Source organism: Myodes glareolus, chromosome 1 (genome assembly GCF_982192425.1).
Source record: "Myodes glareolus chromosome 1, mMyoGla1.1, whole genome shotgun sequence".
NCBI lineage: Eukaryota > Metazoa > Chordata > Mammalia > Rodentia > Cricetidae > Myodes > Myodes glareolus.
In genome coordinates, this window is record NC_142026.1 from 121,080,795 (window position 1) to 121,104,849 (window position 24,055).

General features: G+C 42.1%; 1 protein-coding gene across 4 annotated transcripts in view; it reads left to right on the forward strand.

The window, feature by feature from the left end:
* Positions 1 to 24,055, forward strand: part of Phactr2 (phosphatase and actin regulator 2) — a 269,580-nt gene that overhangs the window by 189,067 nt on the left and 56,458 nt on the right. For 3 of the 4 annotated variants that reach the window (XM_085688637.2, XM_085688643.2, XM_085688641.2), the window contains exons 3-4: positions 14,132 to 14,212; positions 19,188 to 19,346. In XM_085688637.2, the coding sequence (XP_085544763.1) occupies positions 14,132 to 14,212; positions 19,188 to 19,346 (240 nt within the window). The remainder of the gene's footprint in view (positions 1 to 14,131; positions 14,213 to 19,187; positions 19,347 to 24,055) is intronic. The other variant, XM_085688639.2, reaches the window with a different exon arrangement.

The window sequence follows — 24,055 nt, forward strand, 5'->3', positions numbered from 1 at the left end:
GTTTTATGACTCTGGTGCTATTTCTTCTTCTGATATTTGGTCAAATTCACATGTGAAACAGTCAGACCCTGAAGGACGTTAAGTCTGCCTATTCACTTTCTCAACTAGTAAGAAGGCCAAGTGTGTGTTCTCCTCCACTTTGGGTAGGTACTGGAAAGCCCACTGGTGCTTGCAAATAGGAACAAAGTGAGGCTCTCCCGATTCCGTTCCTTTTGACTGACTTCTTCACCAAACTCAGTAGCGCCTGCTACCTTCTCCATGGGATCTGTCTGGATCATTTCTGTTTCTCTCCAGCACCTGTGTTTCTTCCAACAGCCTTGATGAGAGGTGATTCACTCACCATGCAGTTCTCTCATCTAACATTCGCAACAATTTTTAGTCATTTTCAAAAGCTCTGTAATCAGCACCACAATCATTCTTAACATTCCATCACCTTGGAAAGGAATCCTGTTCCCCCTAACATTCCTCCCTCCCTCCCATCTCCCCAGCTCTGCTCTCTGCCTCTTCTTGACATTTCATATAAATACCTAACAGTAAATGTGCGCTATCTTGTGACTGACGTGGCCCACTTAGCATGATGACTTCAAGACCATATTTCTAATAACAGGTACCAGTACTTGGTCTTTCTCCACTGTGGAATGGTTCCCAGTTGTACAGATATAGCGCATTGCATCCGTTGGGTGATAGACTTAAGTTGTTTCTGCTTTGGGTTATAATGGATAATGCTTAGATGAGCATTTGTATGCACTTCCTTGTGTAGGTGCATGCTCTCACTTCTCTTGGTTTTTTACCTATGAAACATAAGCTGAGTCTTATAACCATTTGCTGGTTAATATGTTGAAGGCTGTTTTCCAACTTGGCTGCACCATTTACTCTTCCCCGGATGTGGTGCAACCGGGTTTGTCTACATCTGGCTGACATTTGTTATCAGTCTCGTTGTATCCTCGACATCCATCATGCGGGCTGTGAAGTTATTTCCCAAGCACTCTTAGTTCTTGTTCTTCTTTAAGACACTTTAAAGCAAAAACTGCCTTCCAGCAAAGACTTTTCTTTGAAGTTTTCTTCAAGCCAAGGTCTCACTGTGTATATATAGCTTGAGCTGGTTTTGAATAAGATCCTCTTGCCTATCTGACAAGCGCTGGGATTACAGGCATGCACATCATGCCTGCCTAAGGGCAGGGATTTTCAAGCTTCCTGGCAAAGTTCCTAAGGCTACTAGAATAGTCCTTGGCTTGTGTTAGACATTCAGTAAATGTTTGTGGAGTGAATGAACGAAAGCCCTGATCCCATTCCACAAGGAGCGTTTTCAAATGAGCCTTTTTGGTTTGGAACATTTAGAGGACAGGAATCATACTTATTTTCAACCCTTCTTTACTTCATATCACAGTGTTGCCCAAGAAAGACCGAAGGCACCTGAAAAGGCCATGAGGAGTCAAGTGAATATTTTACAAGCTTAATGGGTAGAATGGGACCTGCTTTACCATTAATGAATAAAGACTTAAGCATATATGGGTGCTTTGTATGGCAATATAAAAGTCATTGCAAGACTGGTTAGCCAAAGGGAAGCAAGCTGGGATTTTATTTTAGTTCAATCATTGCTTACCTACCTGTGTATGTTATAACTGAGCCCCATCAGGAATGCTGTGGCTCAAAGAGATAATGTATGATAATTTTATCATACATACTTAAAAAGCTTTTATATTGTTTTCATAAAGATGAATGATTGTGCTAAAGTAGATTCTTTTTAAAGCCAATAGATATGGAATATATTATACTCACTCTTAGTTGTTAACTTGATGGCATGTAGGGTCATCATGGAAGTAAACCTCTGGTCCTGTCTATGAGAGACTTTCTACGCTGAGGTGGGAAGACTGACCCGAAATGTAGGCAGCACCACTCCACAGGCTAGGGTTCTGGACTGGATAAAAGCAGGGGGGCAAAAGCTGAGTACTATCATTCATTTCTCTTTGCTTCCTGAGTGAGAACTCAGCTGGACAACCGCCTCCTGCTTCTGCTACCAGGCCTCTCCTGCTACCAGGTCTCTCCTGCCATGCTGGACTATTCTTCATAGTGAGCAATTCCTTTTTACATTCCCTTTCTCAGTCAGAGTGTTTTGCTCCGCTAAGGAGAAGAGTTATGGATTTAGCATATGAGGGAGAATACGTATATATTATTCTGGTTTTTTTTCCTCCTGATTCAGCTTTTCTAAACATAGGTAGGTAGGAGGGATTGTCAGAGCTTTACTTTTCATTTGCAGACAGGGCATTGTTTATGACCACTCTCTTCTAACGGGAAAACCCGCTTATGAGAAAGAGAAATATGTGAGATACGTGGGTATGCATTCATAATCATTGAAATCAGTGGCTTCATAAATAAAGGAACCTTCCTTCCATCACAGATTTAAAATAGCCGGCTGCACAATGGGCTGGCCAACCCATCAGAGTTTAACTTCTACCTTTTAATGTAAACTATGACCTCTGTTTCCAAACAGAGTGAAGGGGCCTCCCTTGCTTCCTGTGCATTCTAAGGAATGGGATGTTACTTGTTTAATCCGAATTGAGGTTTGGATCTACTCTTGTGGCTGAAGAAAGCTGACAAGTATCTCAAAGACTCAGTCTGTTCTGGATTGGGGAGGGCAGTTAGTTTTGCTCAAACAAGAGAATTCAGAGAAGCAAAACCTCCCTTCTGAGCATTCTAGGAAGACAGTCACAAAGAAGCCATTGATCCTGGTGCTTTTTCTAAATTCTGATTATAAGTGACACGCTAAAAATGATATTCACTAGACTGAAATTTATTGTTGTTAAAGAGAAACTTTCTCTTTCATCATGTTTGTTTGTAGGCAGTAGGATGGAAGAGGGTAGTGTTCCCATCAACCTCCTCAGTCAAAGGAGACTTCTGTTGGAGCTTGCACTGCCTTCAGAGGGTGTCTGAGTGTAGCCCTTGCTGCGGTAGACAGCGTCCCAATTTTGTTGGCTTTTGGAGCAGTGCCTCTTCAAGTCCTTTGAAAAGTGCAGCAGAGCTCCTTCCAGACAGGCCTGCGGACTCAGATCAGGAAAGTCCATTATTTTATTTCCTCTGTGTATCATTTCCCATTGTGGTTTTGTTTTGTTTTTTTCATCCTGTGATGCAAATCTGGTCCTTATCTCTAGGGCTAAGTCCTGGAAAGTGACTGGTTTTTGGCTTACATATTTTCCTGATTTGTTTCCCATTTGGAATTGGTTGTCTTCTTAATTCTCATTTCTTTTGTGGTAAGTGGAAAACTGTTACTCGTTTGGGCTTCAAACACTTCCTATCCCAAGTTTTTCTTCGACTACGTCCCAAGTTTAGACTGTCTATGTTTTGAACCTGGCTCTTATGCGGGTTTTCTTTTTCCAAAATATAAGGGCTTAGTAATGCCTGGAGTTGGAGTGAGCATTGAGAGACTATATAGGAAATATAAGGGAATAGAAAACATGGTTGGAAAGAAGAATGGACTCAAGAAAATCATGAAAAAATTACTATGCATCAGTATGTTTAAAAAAAGTCTTTTTAAAATGTTTCATCTCGGTATATGTATAGAGTTCTATAGTCCAAACATGTTTTAAAGTTCGATTTTTTTTAAAATCATAATGAAAATATACGTGCATATATACATATCAGCCACTCCCGTGTCCAGGTCTGTAGGGTAACGTGTTTGTACATGGTTGTGCAACAGATGTCATGAGATTTTTCAGAAAATTCAGACTTGTTCCTCTTGGACAACTACTCTCCATTTTCCTTCCCCTTCCTCCTCTAATTTGTCTTTAAAGAGAACTTCAGATGAACCAAGTGCCGAGCCTGGTGACAGCTGTAGTGACTGATCCGGCATCTTGAACCGGGACGGTTCTCTCTTTTATCTCAGCTTTCCAGTTCAGCTCAGGACTAAGCATGCTAAATTTATGGTACCTCGTAAGACTTGAACATGTCCCTAGGGGGTATTTTGCTACATATGTTGCCTTATGTTTTGGTTTTGAGGCATAAGCTTTGCTTCCGTTCCTCCTTCGAGGCTTTTCTGATGAGGTAGTGTAGAGGAGAGCTGTTGATATCAATAACAATGGCAGCTAACCCTCATTTTGACTGTATTCGACGCTGTTTTTATTTATTTCCTGTTTGTTGTTTTGCGTGTCACGGCATGAATGTGGAGGTCAGAGGACAACTTGTAAGATTCAGTTTCCTTCTGCTGCTCTGTGGGTCCCAGTGACTGAACTTGGGTTGTCAGACTTAATGACAAGGCACCCGCCTTTGCCATAGAGCCATCTCCTCAGCCCGGGCAAGGCTGCTTTAAATGCTTGCAATCTTCCCTATTGTTCCGCGAGATGTGTTCTAATTATAATCCTAATTTTATCAATGGATGAGTAATGAGGCACAGAGAATTTAAAGAAGTTGATCTCCATTTCAGTGCTTGTTATCAAAAATGCATGTTTGAGCACTGTCAGTCTGGCTTGAGTCTTCCTTCTTCATTCCTGTACTGTGATGCCCTCAGGTTAATAACCATATCCAGCCGATCGTCTCAGTGGGATAAAATAGAAGGAATAGACAAAGGTATTTGGGAGGGAGTGGAAGGTGAAAAAAAATGTAATATTTAGGTGATCCGTGGTTTGTGCCAGTTAGTTTAGGTTTTATTCATCCTAATATCTATCCGGTAGGCTCTAATTGTCCTTCCCTGCCCAGGGACACAGCCTCGGGAGAGCGTGGGAGCTTATCTCCCCTGCTAATAAATCATAAGGTTTAGATGTAGAGGGAGCCTTGCTCATAGGAGGTTAGACTCTGTCTTACACAGAAGTGTTTTGCCATGCAGAAGTCTATTAAACACCTTCCTCATCTTGGAGTCTCGCCTGGTTGGGTATGTATAGAAAAGGGGTAAACTTTGATGAAGAAATTCCTGCGCCAGCCTTCTTACTTGGGTTGGTTATTCTTAGTACTACTTGAGTTGCATTTTAGTATGTTTTGTTCGTAACTAAACAAAACCAAGCTCAAGAACATATAAACCTCCCTCTGTAAAAGAAGAACCTAAGATATTACATTTTCACACTTCACAGTACAGATTAGATGCTTACTGAATGTGAGTGTCATAATCTGGATAGCCTAGTGTGACTCAAATTCCTCTCATGTCTAATCTTGCTTGCTATGGACAGCTGGTTCTAAAGGAAGTAAGACAGCTCACATTGATGAAAGCTCACAAGTCTCCGAAACATGTGAGCCTGTCTGTGCCCTGATCTCAGTAGTGACATCAGAAGATCAGGGCTGTGCTCTCCGCTAGTGGATGGCACTGTCAACTGTTTGAGAAGAATTATAGCCCTTAAGAGCTGAGACTCACTTTCCAGTCGTTTCTCTGGACAGTTCTTCCTTACTGGAGGTCAATACAAAATTATCTAGGGGCATCATCATCTTTATGACAAACATGAGTCCCCGTCTTTGGTTGTGAAGGAACGAGAAACAGAAAACATGCATTTCATTAAGCTTTCCGTGAAGCTGAATGAAGCCCAGAACACGTATACTGTCGTTCGTGTTTTCCATGGGCTTGGAGTGGAAGAGGAAAGGACAGCAGCAAGCGGCTCACGTAACACACGACTCTTGGCCTCTCATCACCTTCCTGAGATTGCTAATACTTCCGGGCCCCATTGGAACAGACAGCTCACTCATTGTTTACCCCTGCACCTCTGTCCCTTGAGAATAAGAAGTGTGGGTGTTGAATTGGTCTACCACAGAGCTTCCCAAACTTGCATCCTGTAAGAACAGCAATGAATTTTTGGCTTCTTGGGTTGCGCAGGTCTCTCCTCTTGCCTTAGTCTTTTCTGTCAGCTTTAACTCTTGAGTTCTACAAATATTTGTACACACTTGTTCAATGAGAAAGGACAATATGTAAAGCCATAGGAAAGGGTCGATTATTTTCTGATTCCATCCTCCTATGCCTCATGGATTTCAAGTGTCTTGATGGAAGCCATAAACTAGTAAGTGATTCAACTTGGACTGGAAGGGGTAGGAAGGGAGGAGAACAAGTGTGAGGGTCAAACGGTGTGGCAAAGGCTGTTCTAGTTCCTGGTGCATGTCTAAAATTTCCTTTGCACAAACAAACTGGGCTGTGATTCCCATTACACTGTTGCAACAGGTTTCTTCTTTACATTTGAAGTGGTTTAAAAAATAATGTTTGTAATATTGTCAGAAGTACTCTTCTTTCTTTTTGCCATTAGAACTATAGAGAGCCAGACTTTGCACAGTTAAATTTCTGATATTTTATGATTAAGATATCAAATCTTAAATGTAATTCTAATGCCTTATCATTCCACAGATATGATATAGACCATTTTTGGCCTCTATCCAGATATAATCCTAAACCAATAATCTCAAATAATTCTGTGTTGATAGTATTTTTGTTGTGAAGGAGTTCCTTCACAGTAGGCTTTTGCTCACTTTGAAACCCCTTTCCAATTCTGATCTTTAATTAACCGGCACTTGCGTTCAGATGTGCCTTGAGAGCCTGACTCACGTCTCCAGAACCCACAAAGGAATGTCAAGTCCTGGGGAAGCAGAGATGAGAGGATTCCTGGGGCTCACTTGCTAGCCTAGCCTAATTGGGAGCTCCAGGCCAATGAGAGACTGTCTCAAAGGGGTTAGATGGTGTTGCTGAGGATTACACCTGAGGTTACCCTCTGCCTCCACAAACATATGCACGAAAATGCACACACACATTTTCAAAAGAAAGATAATTGCTTGTGGAATTAGGATGGGATTCAGTTGGAATGGGGGTGGGGACAAGAAATAAATAGGAATTGAATATATTTATTTATTTATTTATTTATTTATTTATTTATTTATTTATTTATTGAGGGAGGAGGAGTTCATGCTATGACATGCATGTGGAGCTCAGAGGACAACTTGTCAATATCCTCCTTTGCCATGTGGGTCTGTATGGTGCACAACAAGGTGCCTTGCCAGCTGGACCCTCTCACCAGCCCAAGAGAGCATTTTCACCTTGGCACTTTGTAATTTGGGGTATGCTATTGTCATGGTGCCAAAAATTTATCTCCTTAGAGCTGATGTTTAGGAGCTCTTCTGCCTGATACCTTGAAGGAGAATGAGGAGGTATCACCCACCCTTATGGAAGCTGAATCTTCTGCAACCATCACTGCAGACTGGGGAATGTAATAATGGACTTTTTGTTAGGTACACCTGAGTTCAACCACATCCTGGCGACAAGACTGGGAAACATGTTTAGCTTTCCCAAGCCTCAAACCCTCATTTATATGAGGGAGATAAAAGTAGCTACTTTCCCCATCCTTCTGTGATACTGCACGGGAGTTAAAAATGTTCTCTAAGTGACAAATAAAATAGATGATTACGATCAAATTTCTTTGGGGGAAGTTGGGACACTAATTTCCCAAGAGAAGGAAGGGACATAGATCTCTCCATCTTCCTCTTTCTTAAGGCCTTTCTTCCGAGTTGCAAACTAAGGCCAGAAGAGGGGCCTGCTTAGCTCTTCTTTCATCTCTCTGGGCAAGCAGAGAGAGTCTTTGGTCTCTACTAGAAGGAAATTCAATGTAAGAATCTTCTGGTTGGGCAGAGATCTGTCCTGCTTCTGAATCATAATAGCTGAAGGAAACAGGGAACTCATTGATGCCTGGGCCTGAAAAATCCAAAGAGAATGCAGCCTGTAGGCCTGATGGGATACTGGCACTTACAAGCCATGCTTGGGAATCTCTTTCTCCCTCTTTGAGACTATGCTCCTGTTTTGTTTTCAAACTTGATCTCTTTTCTTGTGGAGGCGAAGCAGTCATCAGCAAACTCTAGCATCATAGTAGGCCAGCTGTTCCAGCTCCAGAAGAAATGTAAAACCTGTATTTCCTATTGTTCCAACCAGTTTCCCGGGTTTGGATCCAACTTGAGTAGGTACTCCTTTCTGAACCAACCACCAGAGTGCCATCGAGCCTAGAGCCCGGGCATGGTAGCATCACAAGTGATAGACACTAAAGAGTGGGAGCAGGACGAGTAGTTTCCCAAATGGGAGAAAATAGGCGACGATTTATAAAAGAAATAGAAAAACATGCCTTCCTTCTCTTACCGCCCCTTTCTCCTCCCTGGCCCCAAGAAAAGATATTTAGATTCTTCAATAACTACTCTATGCAATATGGTATTTGGGGTATTACAGGGATAAAGCATCAGGGTGTCCACTAGAGTTGTGTGGGTATGAACAACATACACACACACACACACACACACACACACACACACATACACACACATGTTTAGCAGTGACTAAGGTACATGTGGCTCATTCCAAAGCGTGGACATCAGTGGTAGTTTTGTTTGTTGAGAAATCTAGATTCTAGGTGTTAGCCTGTGCTCTTTACTTGGTGTAAGCCATTGCCTCCAAAGGAACCTAAAGGGTAGCAGCTATCACGCCATTTTGTAGGTGAAAAGACCTAAGCACCAAGAAGTTTGTTGAAAGTATCTGGGGTGGTGAGAGGGCCCTGCATAGGGCGCTCTTTGGAAATGGCTTGAAAACTTGAGGGCTGATTTCACCACAGAGCGATTAGGGAAGCCATCTGGTGTAGAAAGAAGAACCAGTAGCTACAGGAATGGAGCTGAAGAGAAGAAAGATGCTGAGAAAATGATAAGTAAAGCTTGACCTTAGCTTTGGTGAGGGCAAATGGAGAGGAGGGAGGGAGGGGGAAGGAGAATGAATGTGGTTCCTGAGGACAGTGGTTGAGGACAGCTCCCATTCCAGGGAGATGAGCCCCTTCTGGGGTCTGAATTTTGAGTACAGGAGAGGAGTGGCATAATTGGACAAATAAGAAAATAGCCAAGCCCCTGTGAGTTTTGAGGTGGGGAGGTTGGATTTCTTACTCTACTTTACATTCTTAAGATGTTTTGGAAGGTTTTTGCAACTGTGTCATTGAATAACACGAATAGTTATTTCTTTAAATGGGCTAGTTACCTTCGTCTTCAGGAAGGGTCTTTCAGAAAGGAGGCCATTTTCCGCCATCCTATTTCCCCTCTCCATTACTGAAGAGAAGCCAAGCTAAGCCAGCTCTTATAAAACACTTCCAATACAGGACAAATGCTTTCTGTCTTCCTGTCTCAGGTTTACAGCAAGGCCATTCATGACCAAGAACCAAGAAGATAACAGGGCACGGTTATTGGAATCTCCTGTTTGCGCTTCTATTTTCTTCAGTCGTTAGGTGGTGTTAGAATCAAGAATTAGGACCTTCTTTCCCTGCCAAGTGAAAACATAAGTGACTTGTTGACACACAGTTTTCTCTCCCAGATACTTCCAGAGTGACAGGAAATCCTGGCCAAGTAGCCCCTGAAAGGAGCTGGTGGCATATGCTCTGGCCTCACTTGAACGCAGACTCCACGTCTGTCACGCCGTGCCCAGAAGAACATCATAAATCATTTATAATTTATAAGGAGCCCCGCCAGCCCTGTGCTACACCCTGCGAGCTGCTGGTGTCTGTCCACACACTGTGGGCTCCCTTCTCTACTTCATACAGAGCCTTTTTCACATGATCCATAGGACTAAAGTGGAAAGTTTTTCCCCTTAGCCTGGCCCAGCCAAAGCGGAAAGGCTAGAGGAGACAGAACACCCTTGTTTCTTGAGGCTGTGACATGAGTCTCACTTGCTTTCTCCTTGACTGGAAAACGAAAAGGCACAGAAAACAAGACTAGGACCAGGAAAAGACTGTTTTCTCTTTTAATCATACTTTCAACAAAATGTACATGTATTTTGAGTGGCAGTAACCAGTCACAGCTGGAGACATAACATCAAGCATAACAGTTTGGGTTTTGTTGAGATGACCGAGGAAAGGGAATGGGCAGGGGCAAGCTGTTCAACAGGGGCTTTGGGTAAGATGACCCTTGATCATAATATGAAGGCCATGACAGGATGCACCGAACTAGGGAGAGGTACCTTAAGAAGATGGGCTACTGAGTTGAGTAGTCTCTGTGGGGCAGCATTGGGTATGTGTAGTGGGCATTCCCAGAATCACGGTAGAGACCCGTACTAGGAAGCTAAGATGTTATTCAAAGAGAGATGAGCAGCCCCTTTGTGTCCTTGAAAGACCAGTTTTTTAAAAAAAAAAAAAATACTTGAAAATAATAGGAGATCTGCAAAATCAGGAAAGTCACGGGTAATCTTTCTTTCACACCCAAGAGAGAATGAGAAGGTGTGCTATTGTGATCAGGGTGGAAATGTCAAAATATTAATTTCCCCAGTGCGGAAAGTGACACAGAAATTGTGTGTTTGTTTGATCTTGGCATCATGGGTCACTTGTGCTTTTGCAGTCAGGATAAAAGAGAGCACTCGTGGCCCATTTGTTAACTGAACTGGTATCAGTGCTTTACATGGACAGACTTGGGAACTGTATCCAATGGCCTGCCTTCCCTCCTGGCAATGTGTGGTTAAGGTATAGCTGTGTGACTAACAACCCCTACACACACACACACACACACACACACACACACACACACTGTATTTTCTTTCTTGTACACATTAGTGTGATCTTCAATCACCAAGTTCCTGGTGTGGTCCTGGGAGCTAGACCTCTGGTGACTTCAGTGGTCTCTCTTGCTCCTGGTGAGCACTGGGGAACGGAGTCTTACTGCTTTCTGTTCGCATGTGGCTTCCTACAGTCCAGTGACAACCAGGACTTGGGTTTGAGTCACATGCAGAAGTCCAGGGAGAGAGATCTGGGGGATACCTGGGAAATTTCTCCTTAAAAATAAGGCTCATGCCGAGCCGAATGGGCCTCAGAGGCATGTATTTTTGCCTCCAATGGTTGAAAAGCAGGCAGGCAAGCATCAAGAACATTCCCATGATGCTCCTGCCCTATGTGGCATGCTGAACTAAAATGACCTCTCAAGTCCGTTCCAATGTAAAACCCCTCAGAGTCCATGAAAAACGTCCAGTGGATCGGCTCCGCAAACACACAGACACTGTATAAACACAAGGCAAATATTTTAAAAGGTGAAGAATAAGATTCTTGTCCTTCAGGGAGAGGAGGGCTTGGAATTTTGTGTCCAACAACATACCTTCCATACCCAGCAGCCTGCAGTTTGCCCACATTGGCCCTCACACAGTTATCTACATTATGTGTTTAAAATGCTCTCAGCCAAAGACCAAGCAAACAGCACATGGTATTTTCCTATCAGGGCCCATTTATGAGGCAGAGAAAAAGAACAGAACTGTTGGTTTTGATTGCTGGTAGGAACCGGCACGGAGCTTCACGGAATTCATGGGAAGAAATGGGAAAAATTTTTGTTATATAAGGAAAAAAGAAAGGAGACTTGTTTAAGCCAAGGTTTAACTTAGAATTAAACCAACAAAAACTCAAAACCCAGACTAAAGAGCAGACTGGGATCCACAGGAGAAAAGCCGACGTGTGAGTGAGTTATGTGCTAGTCTCAGACAAAGAAAGAAAATTCTTAGTAAAAAATAAAGGTCTTTAAAGATCTACAAGACAGGAATTTTGGAGTGGCCTTCATTGTTGACACAGAATCCCCCAGTATTTGATTTAGTGACCACTGAGTCTTCCCCCTCATTTTATAGATCATAGATTAGAAACACAAGACTTAGTGTAGGCCACCCAGCATCACTTGACTTGTTGCCAGTGTTCTGGGACCAGCACCCAGGACTCCTGAAAAATCATGTGACATTTAAGGAAATGTTACAGATGTGGCAGTTGTTGAAAAGTTTTGTTTCCTATTAGCAAGGGGTGGCCGGCGAGAAGGCAGGCGGTACAAGTGACTGCATCTTGGATTGACAGTGAGTTGGGGTGGCCTGGCAGTTGCTGCAGCCTTGGGGTGTTAGTCTTTGGACTTCTCTTCTCTCCCTCGAGGAGAGTCTAAACATACTGACACTTCGCTTAAAGAACAGTGCTCTTTAATGAATTCCCACAAAAGAACTCATCTGTGCCACACCTAGTTAACCGGGTTCACTGAAATCACCAGCCTTTCTGTGAGCTGTGGATACTGGTTTCTGGAAGAGAGAGTGGAGACCAGGGCTGGAGGAGGGAAGGGAGATGTGCCTCCACTAAAACAATAAATGGGTTCATTGTCATCTTTTTTTTCTTTTAACCATTCACTCATTCGTTCAATATCTTCTTTGTTTATGTCTCGACTCCAAAAAGCTGACAACTTAGAACAAAGAGCACATATACTATGTATAGAATGAAACTGAGTTCAGGTTGTATAAAGGAGAAAATATGAAATGTCGCTTGAGGTCTGCGTTAAGTATCAAGTTTCACTCTGACTTTTCTAGCAACCAGGATTTAAAAAAGCAGCACACAATTTCTAGTTATAAAAAAGGGGGAACCCCTGTTTCTTCAAAAGAGGCTAAGTACTGCTATTCTAAGAGCTCTTGCCTTCAGTAGACACTCATAGAAGGCATTCATGTAGTCAGCCAAGGTCAATGCCTACTGTTCATCCTCCTCCATCTACTGGGCCCTCAAGTGGGAAGTGCAGCTGGTAGCATACGAGAATTCAGATATGCAGGCTCAGTGCCACAGAGGTCCTGCCTTCAGCTCTGAAGCTCCATCCTAAGTGATATCAGAAATACAGATTCCTTCCAAAGGAAGAAAGAATCTGTGTAGAGATTCCCTTCCCTTGACCTGGTTCAAAAAACTGCCCATTCTTAATTCCGTTCTTCATCCTCCCTAAGGTGTGTCAAGGGATGTACCAGAACCTCTCGAGTGTATGACTGAAGAAAGAAAAATTTACAGAGATCCATTGTGTTAAACTTTTGAGTTGATAGTGTGAAAGAGGAAAAGAAAGGCAAAATAAATAAATATCAAACAAGAAACCAGTAAACGTTATCCCTTCTCACCAGGTTTCGGATAAAATATTTACAGGAATGTTGTAGGTTGTTTATGATTTGGGGCTTTTTGCTTTGTTTTGTATTTGTTGGTTGTTTAGATTTTTTTGGCATTAAGAACTAATTTAGGAGGGCTGGAGCGACATCTCAGTGGTTAAGAACATTACTGCTTTTCCAAAGTACCAGGTTCAATTCCTATACACACATGGTAGCTTACAGCTTTCATCTATAACTTCAATCCCAGAGGATCCAAGACCTTCTTCTGGCTCCTCAGGCACCTGTATACATAAAATAAATAATAATTAAAAAGTTAAATTGTCATTTTAAAAAAGAACTAATTTAGGTATGGTGAGATGGCCTAGCAGATGGCTTAAAGACACCTGCCACCACACGTGATGATCTGAATTGAATTCCTGGGACCCATATGGCAGAACTGACTACCGAAAGTTGTCCCCTGGCATCTACACATACACGCGTGGAGGTATATGCACATATGCACTCACAAATTAATGAATTGATTGATGGATGTAATTTTAAAGGCTTTTGAAAAGAACTAACATTAAATCTTCCGAAAATCCCCACACTTAATCTGGTTTTCCAGCATTCATGTTTCTATTCTTCTCTTTTTATTGTGTGTATTCATTCTACCAGACACTGCGTTAAATAAGGATATTGTCATAAAAGTCTATATTGTACTTGAAGTATATTCTTCTCATGCCCGCTACCATCTCCTTTCCCACCAGTCCCTCTTCCTATTAATCCCCCTTTTCCCTTCGGCAGCCTCACTTCTATACATACACACCTTTTATACACATGCATAGACTGTGTGTGTATACATGAACATTATCTATACTTACATGGTCTATGCATGTGTATAAAATCCAGGAATCACATATGCTGCAAACACAGAGATGAAATCACTTCATATGACTCTCCTGTTGCATACTTGGATATCTCACTACAAAAGCCTATGTCGGCATGTATTTCAGAAAGTATCATTATCAGAGAAAAAACGCTGAGTGGCCTCTGTGTTCCATAGCCAGTATACAGTAAGTTGTCTGGGTTCCTTTTTAGACATGATCATCCTGGCCAGATACAGTGATTGGACCTCAGTCATGCATGGACTCCTTGTGTCCTTGCTGTGCTAACAGTACTGTGTAGACAAGTGTTCTCGGTGGGCATAAAACCAAACGGGGCTTTGAACCTTCACGTGGACAGAATAAATGTGCTCAAGTACTTTGAATACTGTTGATAATTTTACTAAGCGATGACTTGATTCTTACTTGTGTTTATTCTTTTTCCAAGTGTTAGAGAGGAAGATCTCTACCAGACAAAGTAGAGAGGAGCTGATCAGAAGGGGCCTGCTTAAAGAACTGCCTGATCAAGGTGAGAAAATTCATCTTACATTTAAACTAATGGATTCTTCATTCTTTGCTCTGTCATTTTCTTTCGGGATTTAAAATGACAGTGGCCACTGTCAGATAAAGCAGTCGGGAGTGCATGCCAGGAATCTTGCTTCAACCTGGGATGTCTCTGTGGGTGGCCAAGAACCTGAGGTGTTATGGAAACACAGTCAGACCGGTGACTTTTCTGGTGAATCCTTCTCCAGAGGTTGCTTTATTAAACTCCGGGCTCTTCAGGCTGCCGCAGCAGTAGCTAGAGATGCAGGTCACCATGCTTGCCTGCCTCCTTCCTCCTCACCCGCAAGCTTTACTCTTCTAATCAAGTTAAACCCCATTGATTGAGCGAGGTAGAGTTTGTTCGCGCCTTGCCTGTTCCTAAACACTGCCAATAAAAGAGATAGCAGCAGCTTTGTCCCTCGCGTTGTCTAATAGAGTCACCCTTGTTCGCAGATCAATAAAGCATGAGGGGATGACTTAATCTGCCTTCTGCTTTCTCCCAAGTTATTTGTTCCTCTTGCGTTTCTCTTAATCTTGTTGCCTCTCACCTTGTTATGGACAATTCTCTCCAGGAGTTGTTTCGTTTTGTTTTTCTCTTTCCCTCCCCCTCCCCTGTTACCTCTATCCTGTGAAGGAGAGAAGTTGATTAGAAAAGACAAGTATTGTGTAGAAATTAAGACTGACCCTCGAAGAAGACACCAGCACTGGTTATTTTGCCAAATAAATAAATCCATATTATTTTCTTTTCTCCTACCACTGTTAAAACTAAAGGGTATTTTGCTACAATGCTGATGATTTATCTCGTTCTTCTCCTCCATTCCCCCAAGTTTACTGGGGGAATTATTATTATTGAGATTTTATGGGAAGAAATGAAATACTATTGATTTGAAATTTAAATAATGATACTTCCCCCTCTATAGCTAGATAGATGATAGATAGATAGATAGATAGATAGATAGATAGATAGATAGATGATAGATAGATAGATAGATAGATAGATAGATAGATAGATAGATAGAGATATCATGTATGTTCCTTATAAAGAATATAACAGTTTGGGGCATACATTGTATATTAGTTAAAATGTCATGCTTTTTCCAATACCGGAATAATCCCAGTGTGCAGCTAAGAATTGCATAGCTGCTTCCAAAGGAGTGAGGAAAATCTAAATGGAATAATACCATTTTGATTGAGCAAGCCATCACAATTCTAGAAATTTTCCTTCCATTTCTGACTTGTCAAATTTTCCCCACTCATCTTTGTTAATAACCTTTTTGTATTTTTCAATATGCTATTTCCTTGAAGTTATTTGTTTACTGCCTCGGACCTTTAAAAATGAAAAATGCTCACACTTCCCCTTCTTAGCAGGAGGCGTACATGAGGTAGGCATATAAAGGGTCAGCATGCAGGAGGTAGGCATGCAAGAGGTAGGCATGTAGAAGGTAGGCATGCAGGAGGTAGGCATGCAGAATGTAGGCATGCAAGGAGGTAGGCATGCAGGACGTAGGCATGCAGGATGTAGGCATGCATGAGGTAGGTATACAGGAGGTAGACATGCAGAACGTAGGCATGCAAGGAGGTAGGCATGTAGGTGGTAGGCATGTAGAAGGTAGGCATGTAGAAGGTAGGCATGTAGAAGATAGGCATGTAGGAGGTAGGCATGCATACAGGAGGTAGGCATGCAGGATGTAGGCATGCAGGAGGCAGGCATGCAGGAGGTAGGCATGCAGAAAGTAGGCAGGCATGCAGTAGGTAGGCATGCAGAATGAGCAATTGAACCCTGTGCAGTCAGCTTTATGGAGTGACACATTCATTTGTTCAGTATCCCTTATTTGAAAATGTTTTAAAGAACGGAAAGGGGAGCTGGAGGGATTGCTCATCTGTCATGAGTGCTTACTGCTCTTGCCGAGGATCTGAATTTTGTTCCCAGCACTCTCACTAAAGGCTCACAGCTGCCTGTAACTCCATCTCCAGGGACTCTGATGCCCTCTTCTGGTTTCTATGCATGCAAGTGCACATGCCTGCATGTAGATACACACATGCACAAAATTGAAAGTAAAAATAAAATCTCATTAAAAAGGAAAGGGGGAAATTATGGTTGAAGCTTGTTATTAGGATTGGTGGTAGAGCTAATAGGCCAGATGCAGTTCTAAATTCAGAGTGTCAGTAGAGACGCTAGTTGGTTGAATTTTACTTCGTACTTTGGCACGGTTCTCATCTAAAATACCAGAGTTGCTAATGGTCGAAAGTGCCCAAGGATGCCTGTAGGAAATCTCCCAGTTTTTAGCCAAGTGCTAGAGAAAGTAGCTTTTTATTTTCTCATTTTAGCTGTCGTCTTCCCCAAAACAATTATCTTGAGAATCCTGTCTGCGAGACTGGATGCTGCTGTTCTGTGACAGCCCCCCACCCCCCTCCGTCAGTGAAGATGCACTCGTGGCCTCTGTCTTCTTGCTATCACTGATACTCCTGACAGGGCATGTCAGCGATGAGCTTCGTTCTGTGGCCCAGATAGACCTCTGAAGTCCCTGCAGCTGCCATGGCTGTGACCTCACCCCACCCTGTCCTGTACCCTCCCTCTTCACTGTGATTATTACTCCTTCCAAATTGTGTTTTCCCGCACCAAGCTTAGCTTCAATCTGAAAGTTCACCAAATGACCTTCCCTCCCGAGAAGTCCTCACGAAGGCTTTAGTCCATGTTCAGTCCCCATGGATTCCTTTGCCTTCATCTTTTCTTGAGGCACGCAAGTGTCTCACCTGCTTGCTTGACATCCTCTTTCCATATATTCTAGTGTGATTCCCCCTCCCCTGAAGAATCACTTTTTTTTTTTTTGTGGCCACATATGATCGTCTCCGTGTAATGATTTCCCTGCTTTTACTTTGAGCTGAATGTGATTTGGTGAGCTCCCCTCCCTTTGCAGGCACAACTGCTAGTGTTTGTCACCTGTCCCTAGAGCCTAGGCCTGACGCGACACCATCTCTGACTGGGCTTATATTTTGCTGGCATTCTTTCCTATACCAGGGATTGAGTTTATTTTAATTCTGAGAAAACTTCCTTAGCACAGATTTCTATGAAAGCTTTCAAGATATAGATGCCACTCACTTTAATGTCTTTAGTTGGCTTTATAAACTTTATATTTGCTACGAATCCCTTTTTTCTGCCATTGCCTTTCCATGCACTTTTTTGTTTCAGGACTCTGTAGGTCCCTTTCCACGTGACTCTCTTCTGTGTTAATATTCAAGGTTCTCTATAGCTGTTTTTCCAAATAAGTTCTTAAAAAATAAATTATTTAACCTGATAAAAATAGGATCACTAGCATTAAGTTATTGTTGATATGGCTTTAGGATTCTACTAACCATAATCAGAAATCCCAAATAAAATCTTTATCTGATTCCTTTAAGAGTAAGGATTTATGTATAAAGAAGTGAAATTTTTTTTGCTGTTCATTTTACATTACTTTTGTTTTATCAGTTTATTGTATGTTCCTTTTTCTTCTTTTTTAAAACTAGTTGCTTCAAGTCCAATAAGTTTTACCTAATATTATTGAACTTGTGAAGATTCATTTACAATGGTATTGCCTTGTGTTATTGTCTGTTTTACTTTTCTATAGGAATCAGAATAAAGGTCCTTTAGGATCTACATGACTTGGTGACAATTCCATTTTTTCAACATGGCATCATTCCTATTTACTTTATCTATGGAAATATCATGGTCTTTTTTTTCTCATTTTGACAAAAAAAAAAGCCTGTGAATTTTATGGAAAAAAAAACAGTGAAAATTTGAGAAACATTTTTTTTTTCAAGACAGGTTTTTTCTGTGTAGCTCTAGCTATCCTGAAGCTCATACTATAGACCAGGCTAGCCTCACACTTAGTGATCAACCTGTCTCTGCCACCCGAGTGCTGGAATTAAAGGCATGAATGAGCCACCACTGCCCAGCTATGATTTCTATTTTATAATGATTGCCAAGAAATTAATTTAAAAAACTGTATAGAAACAACTCTGTTAGTATATTTCTTCAAATTAGTTTGAAATCAAAATTTTGATTTCTTAATTTTTCTTTTATGGTGGTAGCAGAGCCTCCTAAATATTTCTATGTGTGGGAATAATTACTGGGTTAATCTTTCTAAACATCACTGAATTCTGAAAAATCCCTTGAATTTTAAAACCTTCAGGACTTACAACAGTCCAGGAGATAAAATTAGTCTTTATGATTTAGAATATGTGAGAAATTCTACTTGAAGCAGTAAATTTTTAGAGTTCTTCTCTAACTTGTTTTTGATGTGTATTTTTAAGCTATAATTAGCTTTTATTCTTTCCATAATGAAGAAATATAAAAAAAAATGAAATTAGCCTTAAAGCCATCTTCTCCCTGAACAAAGATAATAGTTGATTGCTGTGTAGAGTGTGGATGTCTTCTAACATGCCCACAATTAAACGCTGTTGTGTAGAATACGGACACTGCCTAACGTGCTCCGCAGATGCCGGGGCCTGGAAGTCTTCCATCTTCCCACCCGCTGTCTGTATGTGTAAGTGCATTTCATGTTACTTGTATATTTGCATTCACCTTGTGGTTGTGACATGTTACAATGTTTGTTCCATTTTTCAGATCATTCCTTCATTCAGTTTCTGGATGCAAAAGAAACCCCTAAGTGTTTCCTTCAACCAAACCCAAACCCAAGGACAAAGGAACGCTGCTGGTCTGGGGCACTGTGTGATTTAAGACACTGGGCATTGCCTAGTGTCTTAACGTGGCACAGCAATCTCCCTCCATTGTTGCTTTCCCTCGAAACCAAAGGTTTTCTACCTCTTGCCTTTTAAAGAAATTTGCTGGGGAAACATGGTGATTTGGTTCCTGGGGACAGAAACAGGAACCCAGACCCTGCAGTCCTAGTCACCGGGGGAAAATGACTTTTGAAGAAAGCCATCAAGTTAGACATCGAGGTGTTTCTTTCCGATTTTAGATGGAGATGTAACAGTTAACTTTGAAAATTCAAACGGGCACATGATACACATCGGAGAGGAGTCTACCCAAGAGGAGAATGTAGGGAAACCCGAAGAAGGGGATGGCTCTATGAGTGAGAAAACACCACCTCGGGAGGAAAAGGCAGAAGATGAGACAGGTAAAATAAAGAGAATCCCCTGTTATCTCCTGGAGCTCAGCCCAGCAGCCCAGAGTGGAGAATTAAAGAGAGCTGCAGAGAGGAGGCTTGCAAACTGGGAGCAGAGAGAAGAAGAAGCTAGAAAGGAGAGACAGGTGGACACATCTGTTTGTAACTATGCTATCTGCTTTGTTACAAACACATCTGTCTGTAACTATGCTTTTGTGCTAATAAGGAGAGCTAATTCATGGTACTGACCACGAGGACTGGACCCTGCAGGCTTTCCGTTTACCTGGAAATGACCTCCTTTTTGTAGCAGCTTTCTCTCAGGGTGAAAAACACAAGCAGTCAGAACATTGTTTTCCCCTGTAGCTGGTCCTCGTGAGCTGCTCAACAAAGGGCCATGGGTCCCTCAGTCTAGACTCCCTCTCTGGCAGCAGGAAGTAACTGATGCTCCCATCCACCCCAGTATTTTAAGTGTTAGACATTTCTAAGCTACACCAAGGAGGAGTTCCCTAAGGAGCCGTGATTTCAATGCCACTTCCTCTGCTCTGTGATCTACATGTGTGCTTGCAAGTTTCAGAATATGCCAGAGGCAATTATGCTGCTTCCCCCAGGATTCTCTTAAAAACTCCCATTTCTTGAGTGTGCTCAGAATCAGATACTGTAAATACATGTCTAATGGTGTCCTCCAGAATGTTCATGAATAGGTAATGGCTGATCCATCACAACTCCACACAAGCCTTACCTTGAGCTGATAAAACCTTTGTATGGTAGAATATTCATTAGCTTACACAAAACCCAACTTCTTCTCTTTCCAAATCCAAATTTCTCAAAAGAATATGTTGACTCCTTTATTCACTAAAGTACTGGAGCCCAGTGTTATGCAGGAGGCTCTGGACTATGCCAGGAACCAAGATGGAGAGGCCCCATCATTCCCAGTTTCTCTGGTTGACTTCACTGAACACTGAAGCTACTTCCTGCTTCAGCCTGTTTCCAGTTTGCTTGCTACATCCTATACGGAAAGGTTTAGCCCAAAACTTCTGAATAAATTTTGCCATGTGCATAGGAAGGGATCCTCAAAAAACATCTCTAGTATGCTCCCTGATTTCTATAAGGTTTGTCTCTGAGTTGGTTGTAACATTTGTCAAATTCCCTTGCATTGGGTAGATATTTTGAGAACTCCTAGAAATTCCTTTAAGTGAATCTCTTCTCTTGATCCAGATCCTCCTGCAGGCAAGGAGGAAAGGGAGGCCTTAATTAAGTTCCCTGCTACTGTAAAGTCACCTTTGGATGACTGAAGCCCTGTGATCCTTTGCATATGCAGTAATCAACCTTTAAAAGCTTCAGTAAGCTATTGGAAATTTAATTTGCTGTCCTTGGATATTAAGCATAGTTTTTATGGAACTTTCTTTAATTGTCCCAAAGAAAATATCTAGTTAAGTTTATTAACACTAATTATAAAACATTAGCTTGTACTTTTAATGATAATCTTTCTGAAACATAGCAAGAGAGCCCACATATTATAAGGAGATTCAATGGCAAGGAGTGAGTTTGGTTGGATGGGGAACAGATACCTGTTTTTATTTTCTTCCATTCCAACTCTCCTGTCTCAACAACCTGTTAAATGTCTTATCAGTCTGTGGTTTGTCCCTAGTCCCTGTGGTGTCATTGCCACTCAGTGACTGGCCAGACTTGAAAGGAAAAGTGTTTCTCATATCAGCGTGATAAAGCATTGCTGACAGTTTTATATTAGTTAAACTGGCAGGCCTTGAAGTTCTACAGAAAAGATGGCAGATCTGATGGGTCAAGGAGTGGCTGAGAGAGGGTTTGTTTTCGTATCCATCCAATTAGTACATTTAGTTCTTTCTAGTCAAGTATGTTCCATGATTGCATCAGTACATGAGCAGAGAGAGATGCCGAGAGCACCGGTATGCCACCATGCGGCTGCTGGAGCTCCCTCTTAGGCAGACAGATCCCACGTGGCGCTGTACCACGAGCCGAGAGAGGTACTGAGAATGGGAGCCATTTTCCTGAAGCTAAAAAGATTATCACTCATGAGTAATAGCACAGAGAATAAGAGTAAATAGAAAGTGCTTATCAATAAAGATATGAATTACTTGTTACCTCTTTTCCTATATCTTTTAGTTCTTAAAAAAAAGAAAGAAAGAAAGAAAGAAAAGAAAAGAAACCAGCCTGATTCACTTTTACCTCTGTCTAAGAAAATATTCAAAAGCAAAGCACATGTCAGGTGCTATCCACCACCCTGGCTCTGTGGATGGGTTTGGTTTAGGCTATGAGGGTATTTCTGGGGTTCTTAAGGATCCTGATTCTACAGTTGGTAGAGCGACCTTGGGCCTTTCTGGCAACACTAACCTTCTTCCTCAACATCTTCTAGGCTCTTAGTCTCCTGCTATTCTTTCTCAGTAGATGTCCTTAGAAATTTGAGACACAAAATTGTATGTACACTCTGTTCCATTCTAACCACACGAAATCTGCAAGTTTTTCAACATTGTTTCCATGGTATTATTAGGAGAGGCCTTTAGTGAAGGAACACTAATCAACACTTGCTTGTTTCATGAACAGCACGGAAAGACTAGCCTGGGTAAAACTCCCGAGAGGACACAGAGAGAATAAAGAGCAGCCTCTGTCCAAAAGCAGATCCCCCAAAGAGAACAGGTGGTAAACCGGCAACAGTCAGGACGCTCTGAGCAGGCCACGGTACCAAAGCCAGGGAACTCTCAGTGGAGACCAGAGATGTTTCCCTGTGCCACATCTTTCCCAACAAAGTCCTAGGGGAGATGGGGAGAAGACAGGCAGGTGAAAGAAAGGAGCTGGATCCGAAGTGCATCCCAGACCAGGTGCAGGACACACGTAGTCCTGGATTGCTCTAACATTGGACCTCAGCCCTTCACATGGGTGAGAGAGCCAAGTGGAGTGGACAGCTTGTTCTCCAGACTCCTATTGGGAAGCTAAAATGAACAGACAGCTTTCATAACATCCCCTGAAAAGGAAAATGTTCCATTACTCCACCATCAATTTGCACAAAGCCTTTGAATCATATGTTCACAGTCAAAATATAGCCTAATTCCTTACTACCCAAATACAAGTAAAGAGTGTTTTCTACCGATTTTCAGTACTATCAGCCAGTCCCATTCATTGAACAGACATAACCTTTAAGTCATTGTATTTGATTAAATAGAAATTTTTAGATAGAAGACAATTTTAATAAAAGAAGAAAAACCTACTCTTTGTATATTCACCTGAACACACACAATTTACCCAAGGCTGTAAGTGGCAGGCACTGATAGAGCCCTGTCATGGTAGAGTTGGGAGTCTAAAGAGGAATGCTCCATAGTTTCCAAAGAACTGCTCAAGTTTGTGTGTGGTGTAGGAATTGGCACTTTCAGCTGTCAGAGAACTAGTCCATCTTTTCCTCCCAAGCCCAAAGTTGGACCGTTTGGGAGTAGTTTAATATTTATGCTAGGGATTGAGCTTGGAGTCTCACACAGGGCAACTACATGTTCTGCAACACTAAGCATCAACCAGAAAGACCCAAAATTTCCCATGGGGCTTAGAATATTTAAAAACAATCAAGACCCCAAGTGCTGCATCAGCCAGCACTCTCTAGGGGACTGGGCTTGATCCCCATGCAAGGCCTTGTGATAGAAACCAAAGTCACGGAGATATGTTAAAGAGTAGACTTCTGGGGCTTGGGTTGTGGCTCAGTGGGTAAGGTATCTACACAAAGAAGAGGATCTGAATTAGGACCCCCAGCACCCACATAAAACCAGGTATGGTATTGCACTTCTGTGTTCTAGCACGGGGTGGAGGGTGTACAAAGACAGGAGAATCTCTGGACCTTGCTAGCGAGCAGGCCTGGCCAATATGCAAGCTCTGGATCAAATGAGAGATCATATCTTAAAAGAATAAGGGGGAGAGTGGTTGAGCAAACACCTGACACTGGCCTCTGGCCTGTACTCATATGCGCACATATGTGCACTCACATACATACATTACATACACATACGAACATACAATAGGAAAGAAAGAACATGCTGCTCCCTTATGCCAAAGTACAGTGTTTAATATCATTCAAGAAGTTTCTGTGTTTAGCTGTGTGTCTCCTTGCATCTTTCTCAGTTCTAATGGAGTTCTGTGTCCACCTGGACCCCTGATTCATACCCAGTGGACTGGAGGCAGCCATGTATGTTGAAGGATAGAATTCCTACATAACCAGAAAGGCAGAGTTACATATTTGCCCCTCGGAGATGTGAAGTGGCTTGTGCTGTAAGGCCAGATCCATGCAGAGGTAGAAGAGGCCAATCTGGACAGCCACACTTGGTGAAGGTCAGGGCTAGGGCAAGGACAAGGAAGAACTTTACAACATGAAGGTTTTATCGATTAGCTTCTGTAACTGAAATCACTATCTCAGCTAGACACATGGTTTGATTAACAGAGGGTGGGATTTAAAAGGGCGAGGTCCTCCCTTGATGGTTACTAGGATAAGAAACAAAACAGAAGAAATGGTAACGGCATATGACATATGTCGTGGCCTCCTTGGTCACTCAGACATGGAAAGATCTAGTCAGTAAAGGCTGACTAGGGTTGTCGCTGTCTTTAGTTTTGATTGTGCTCCATTTTAAAAGAGATACCACTTAGTTCTTTGGACTGGAGCCGTATTTTAATTTATTTCAGTCACTATTGCAAATAATAGAGATGTGGGGGAT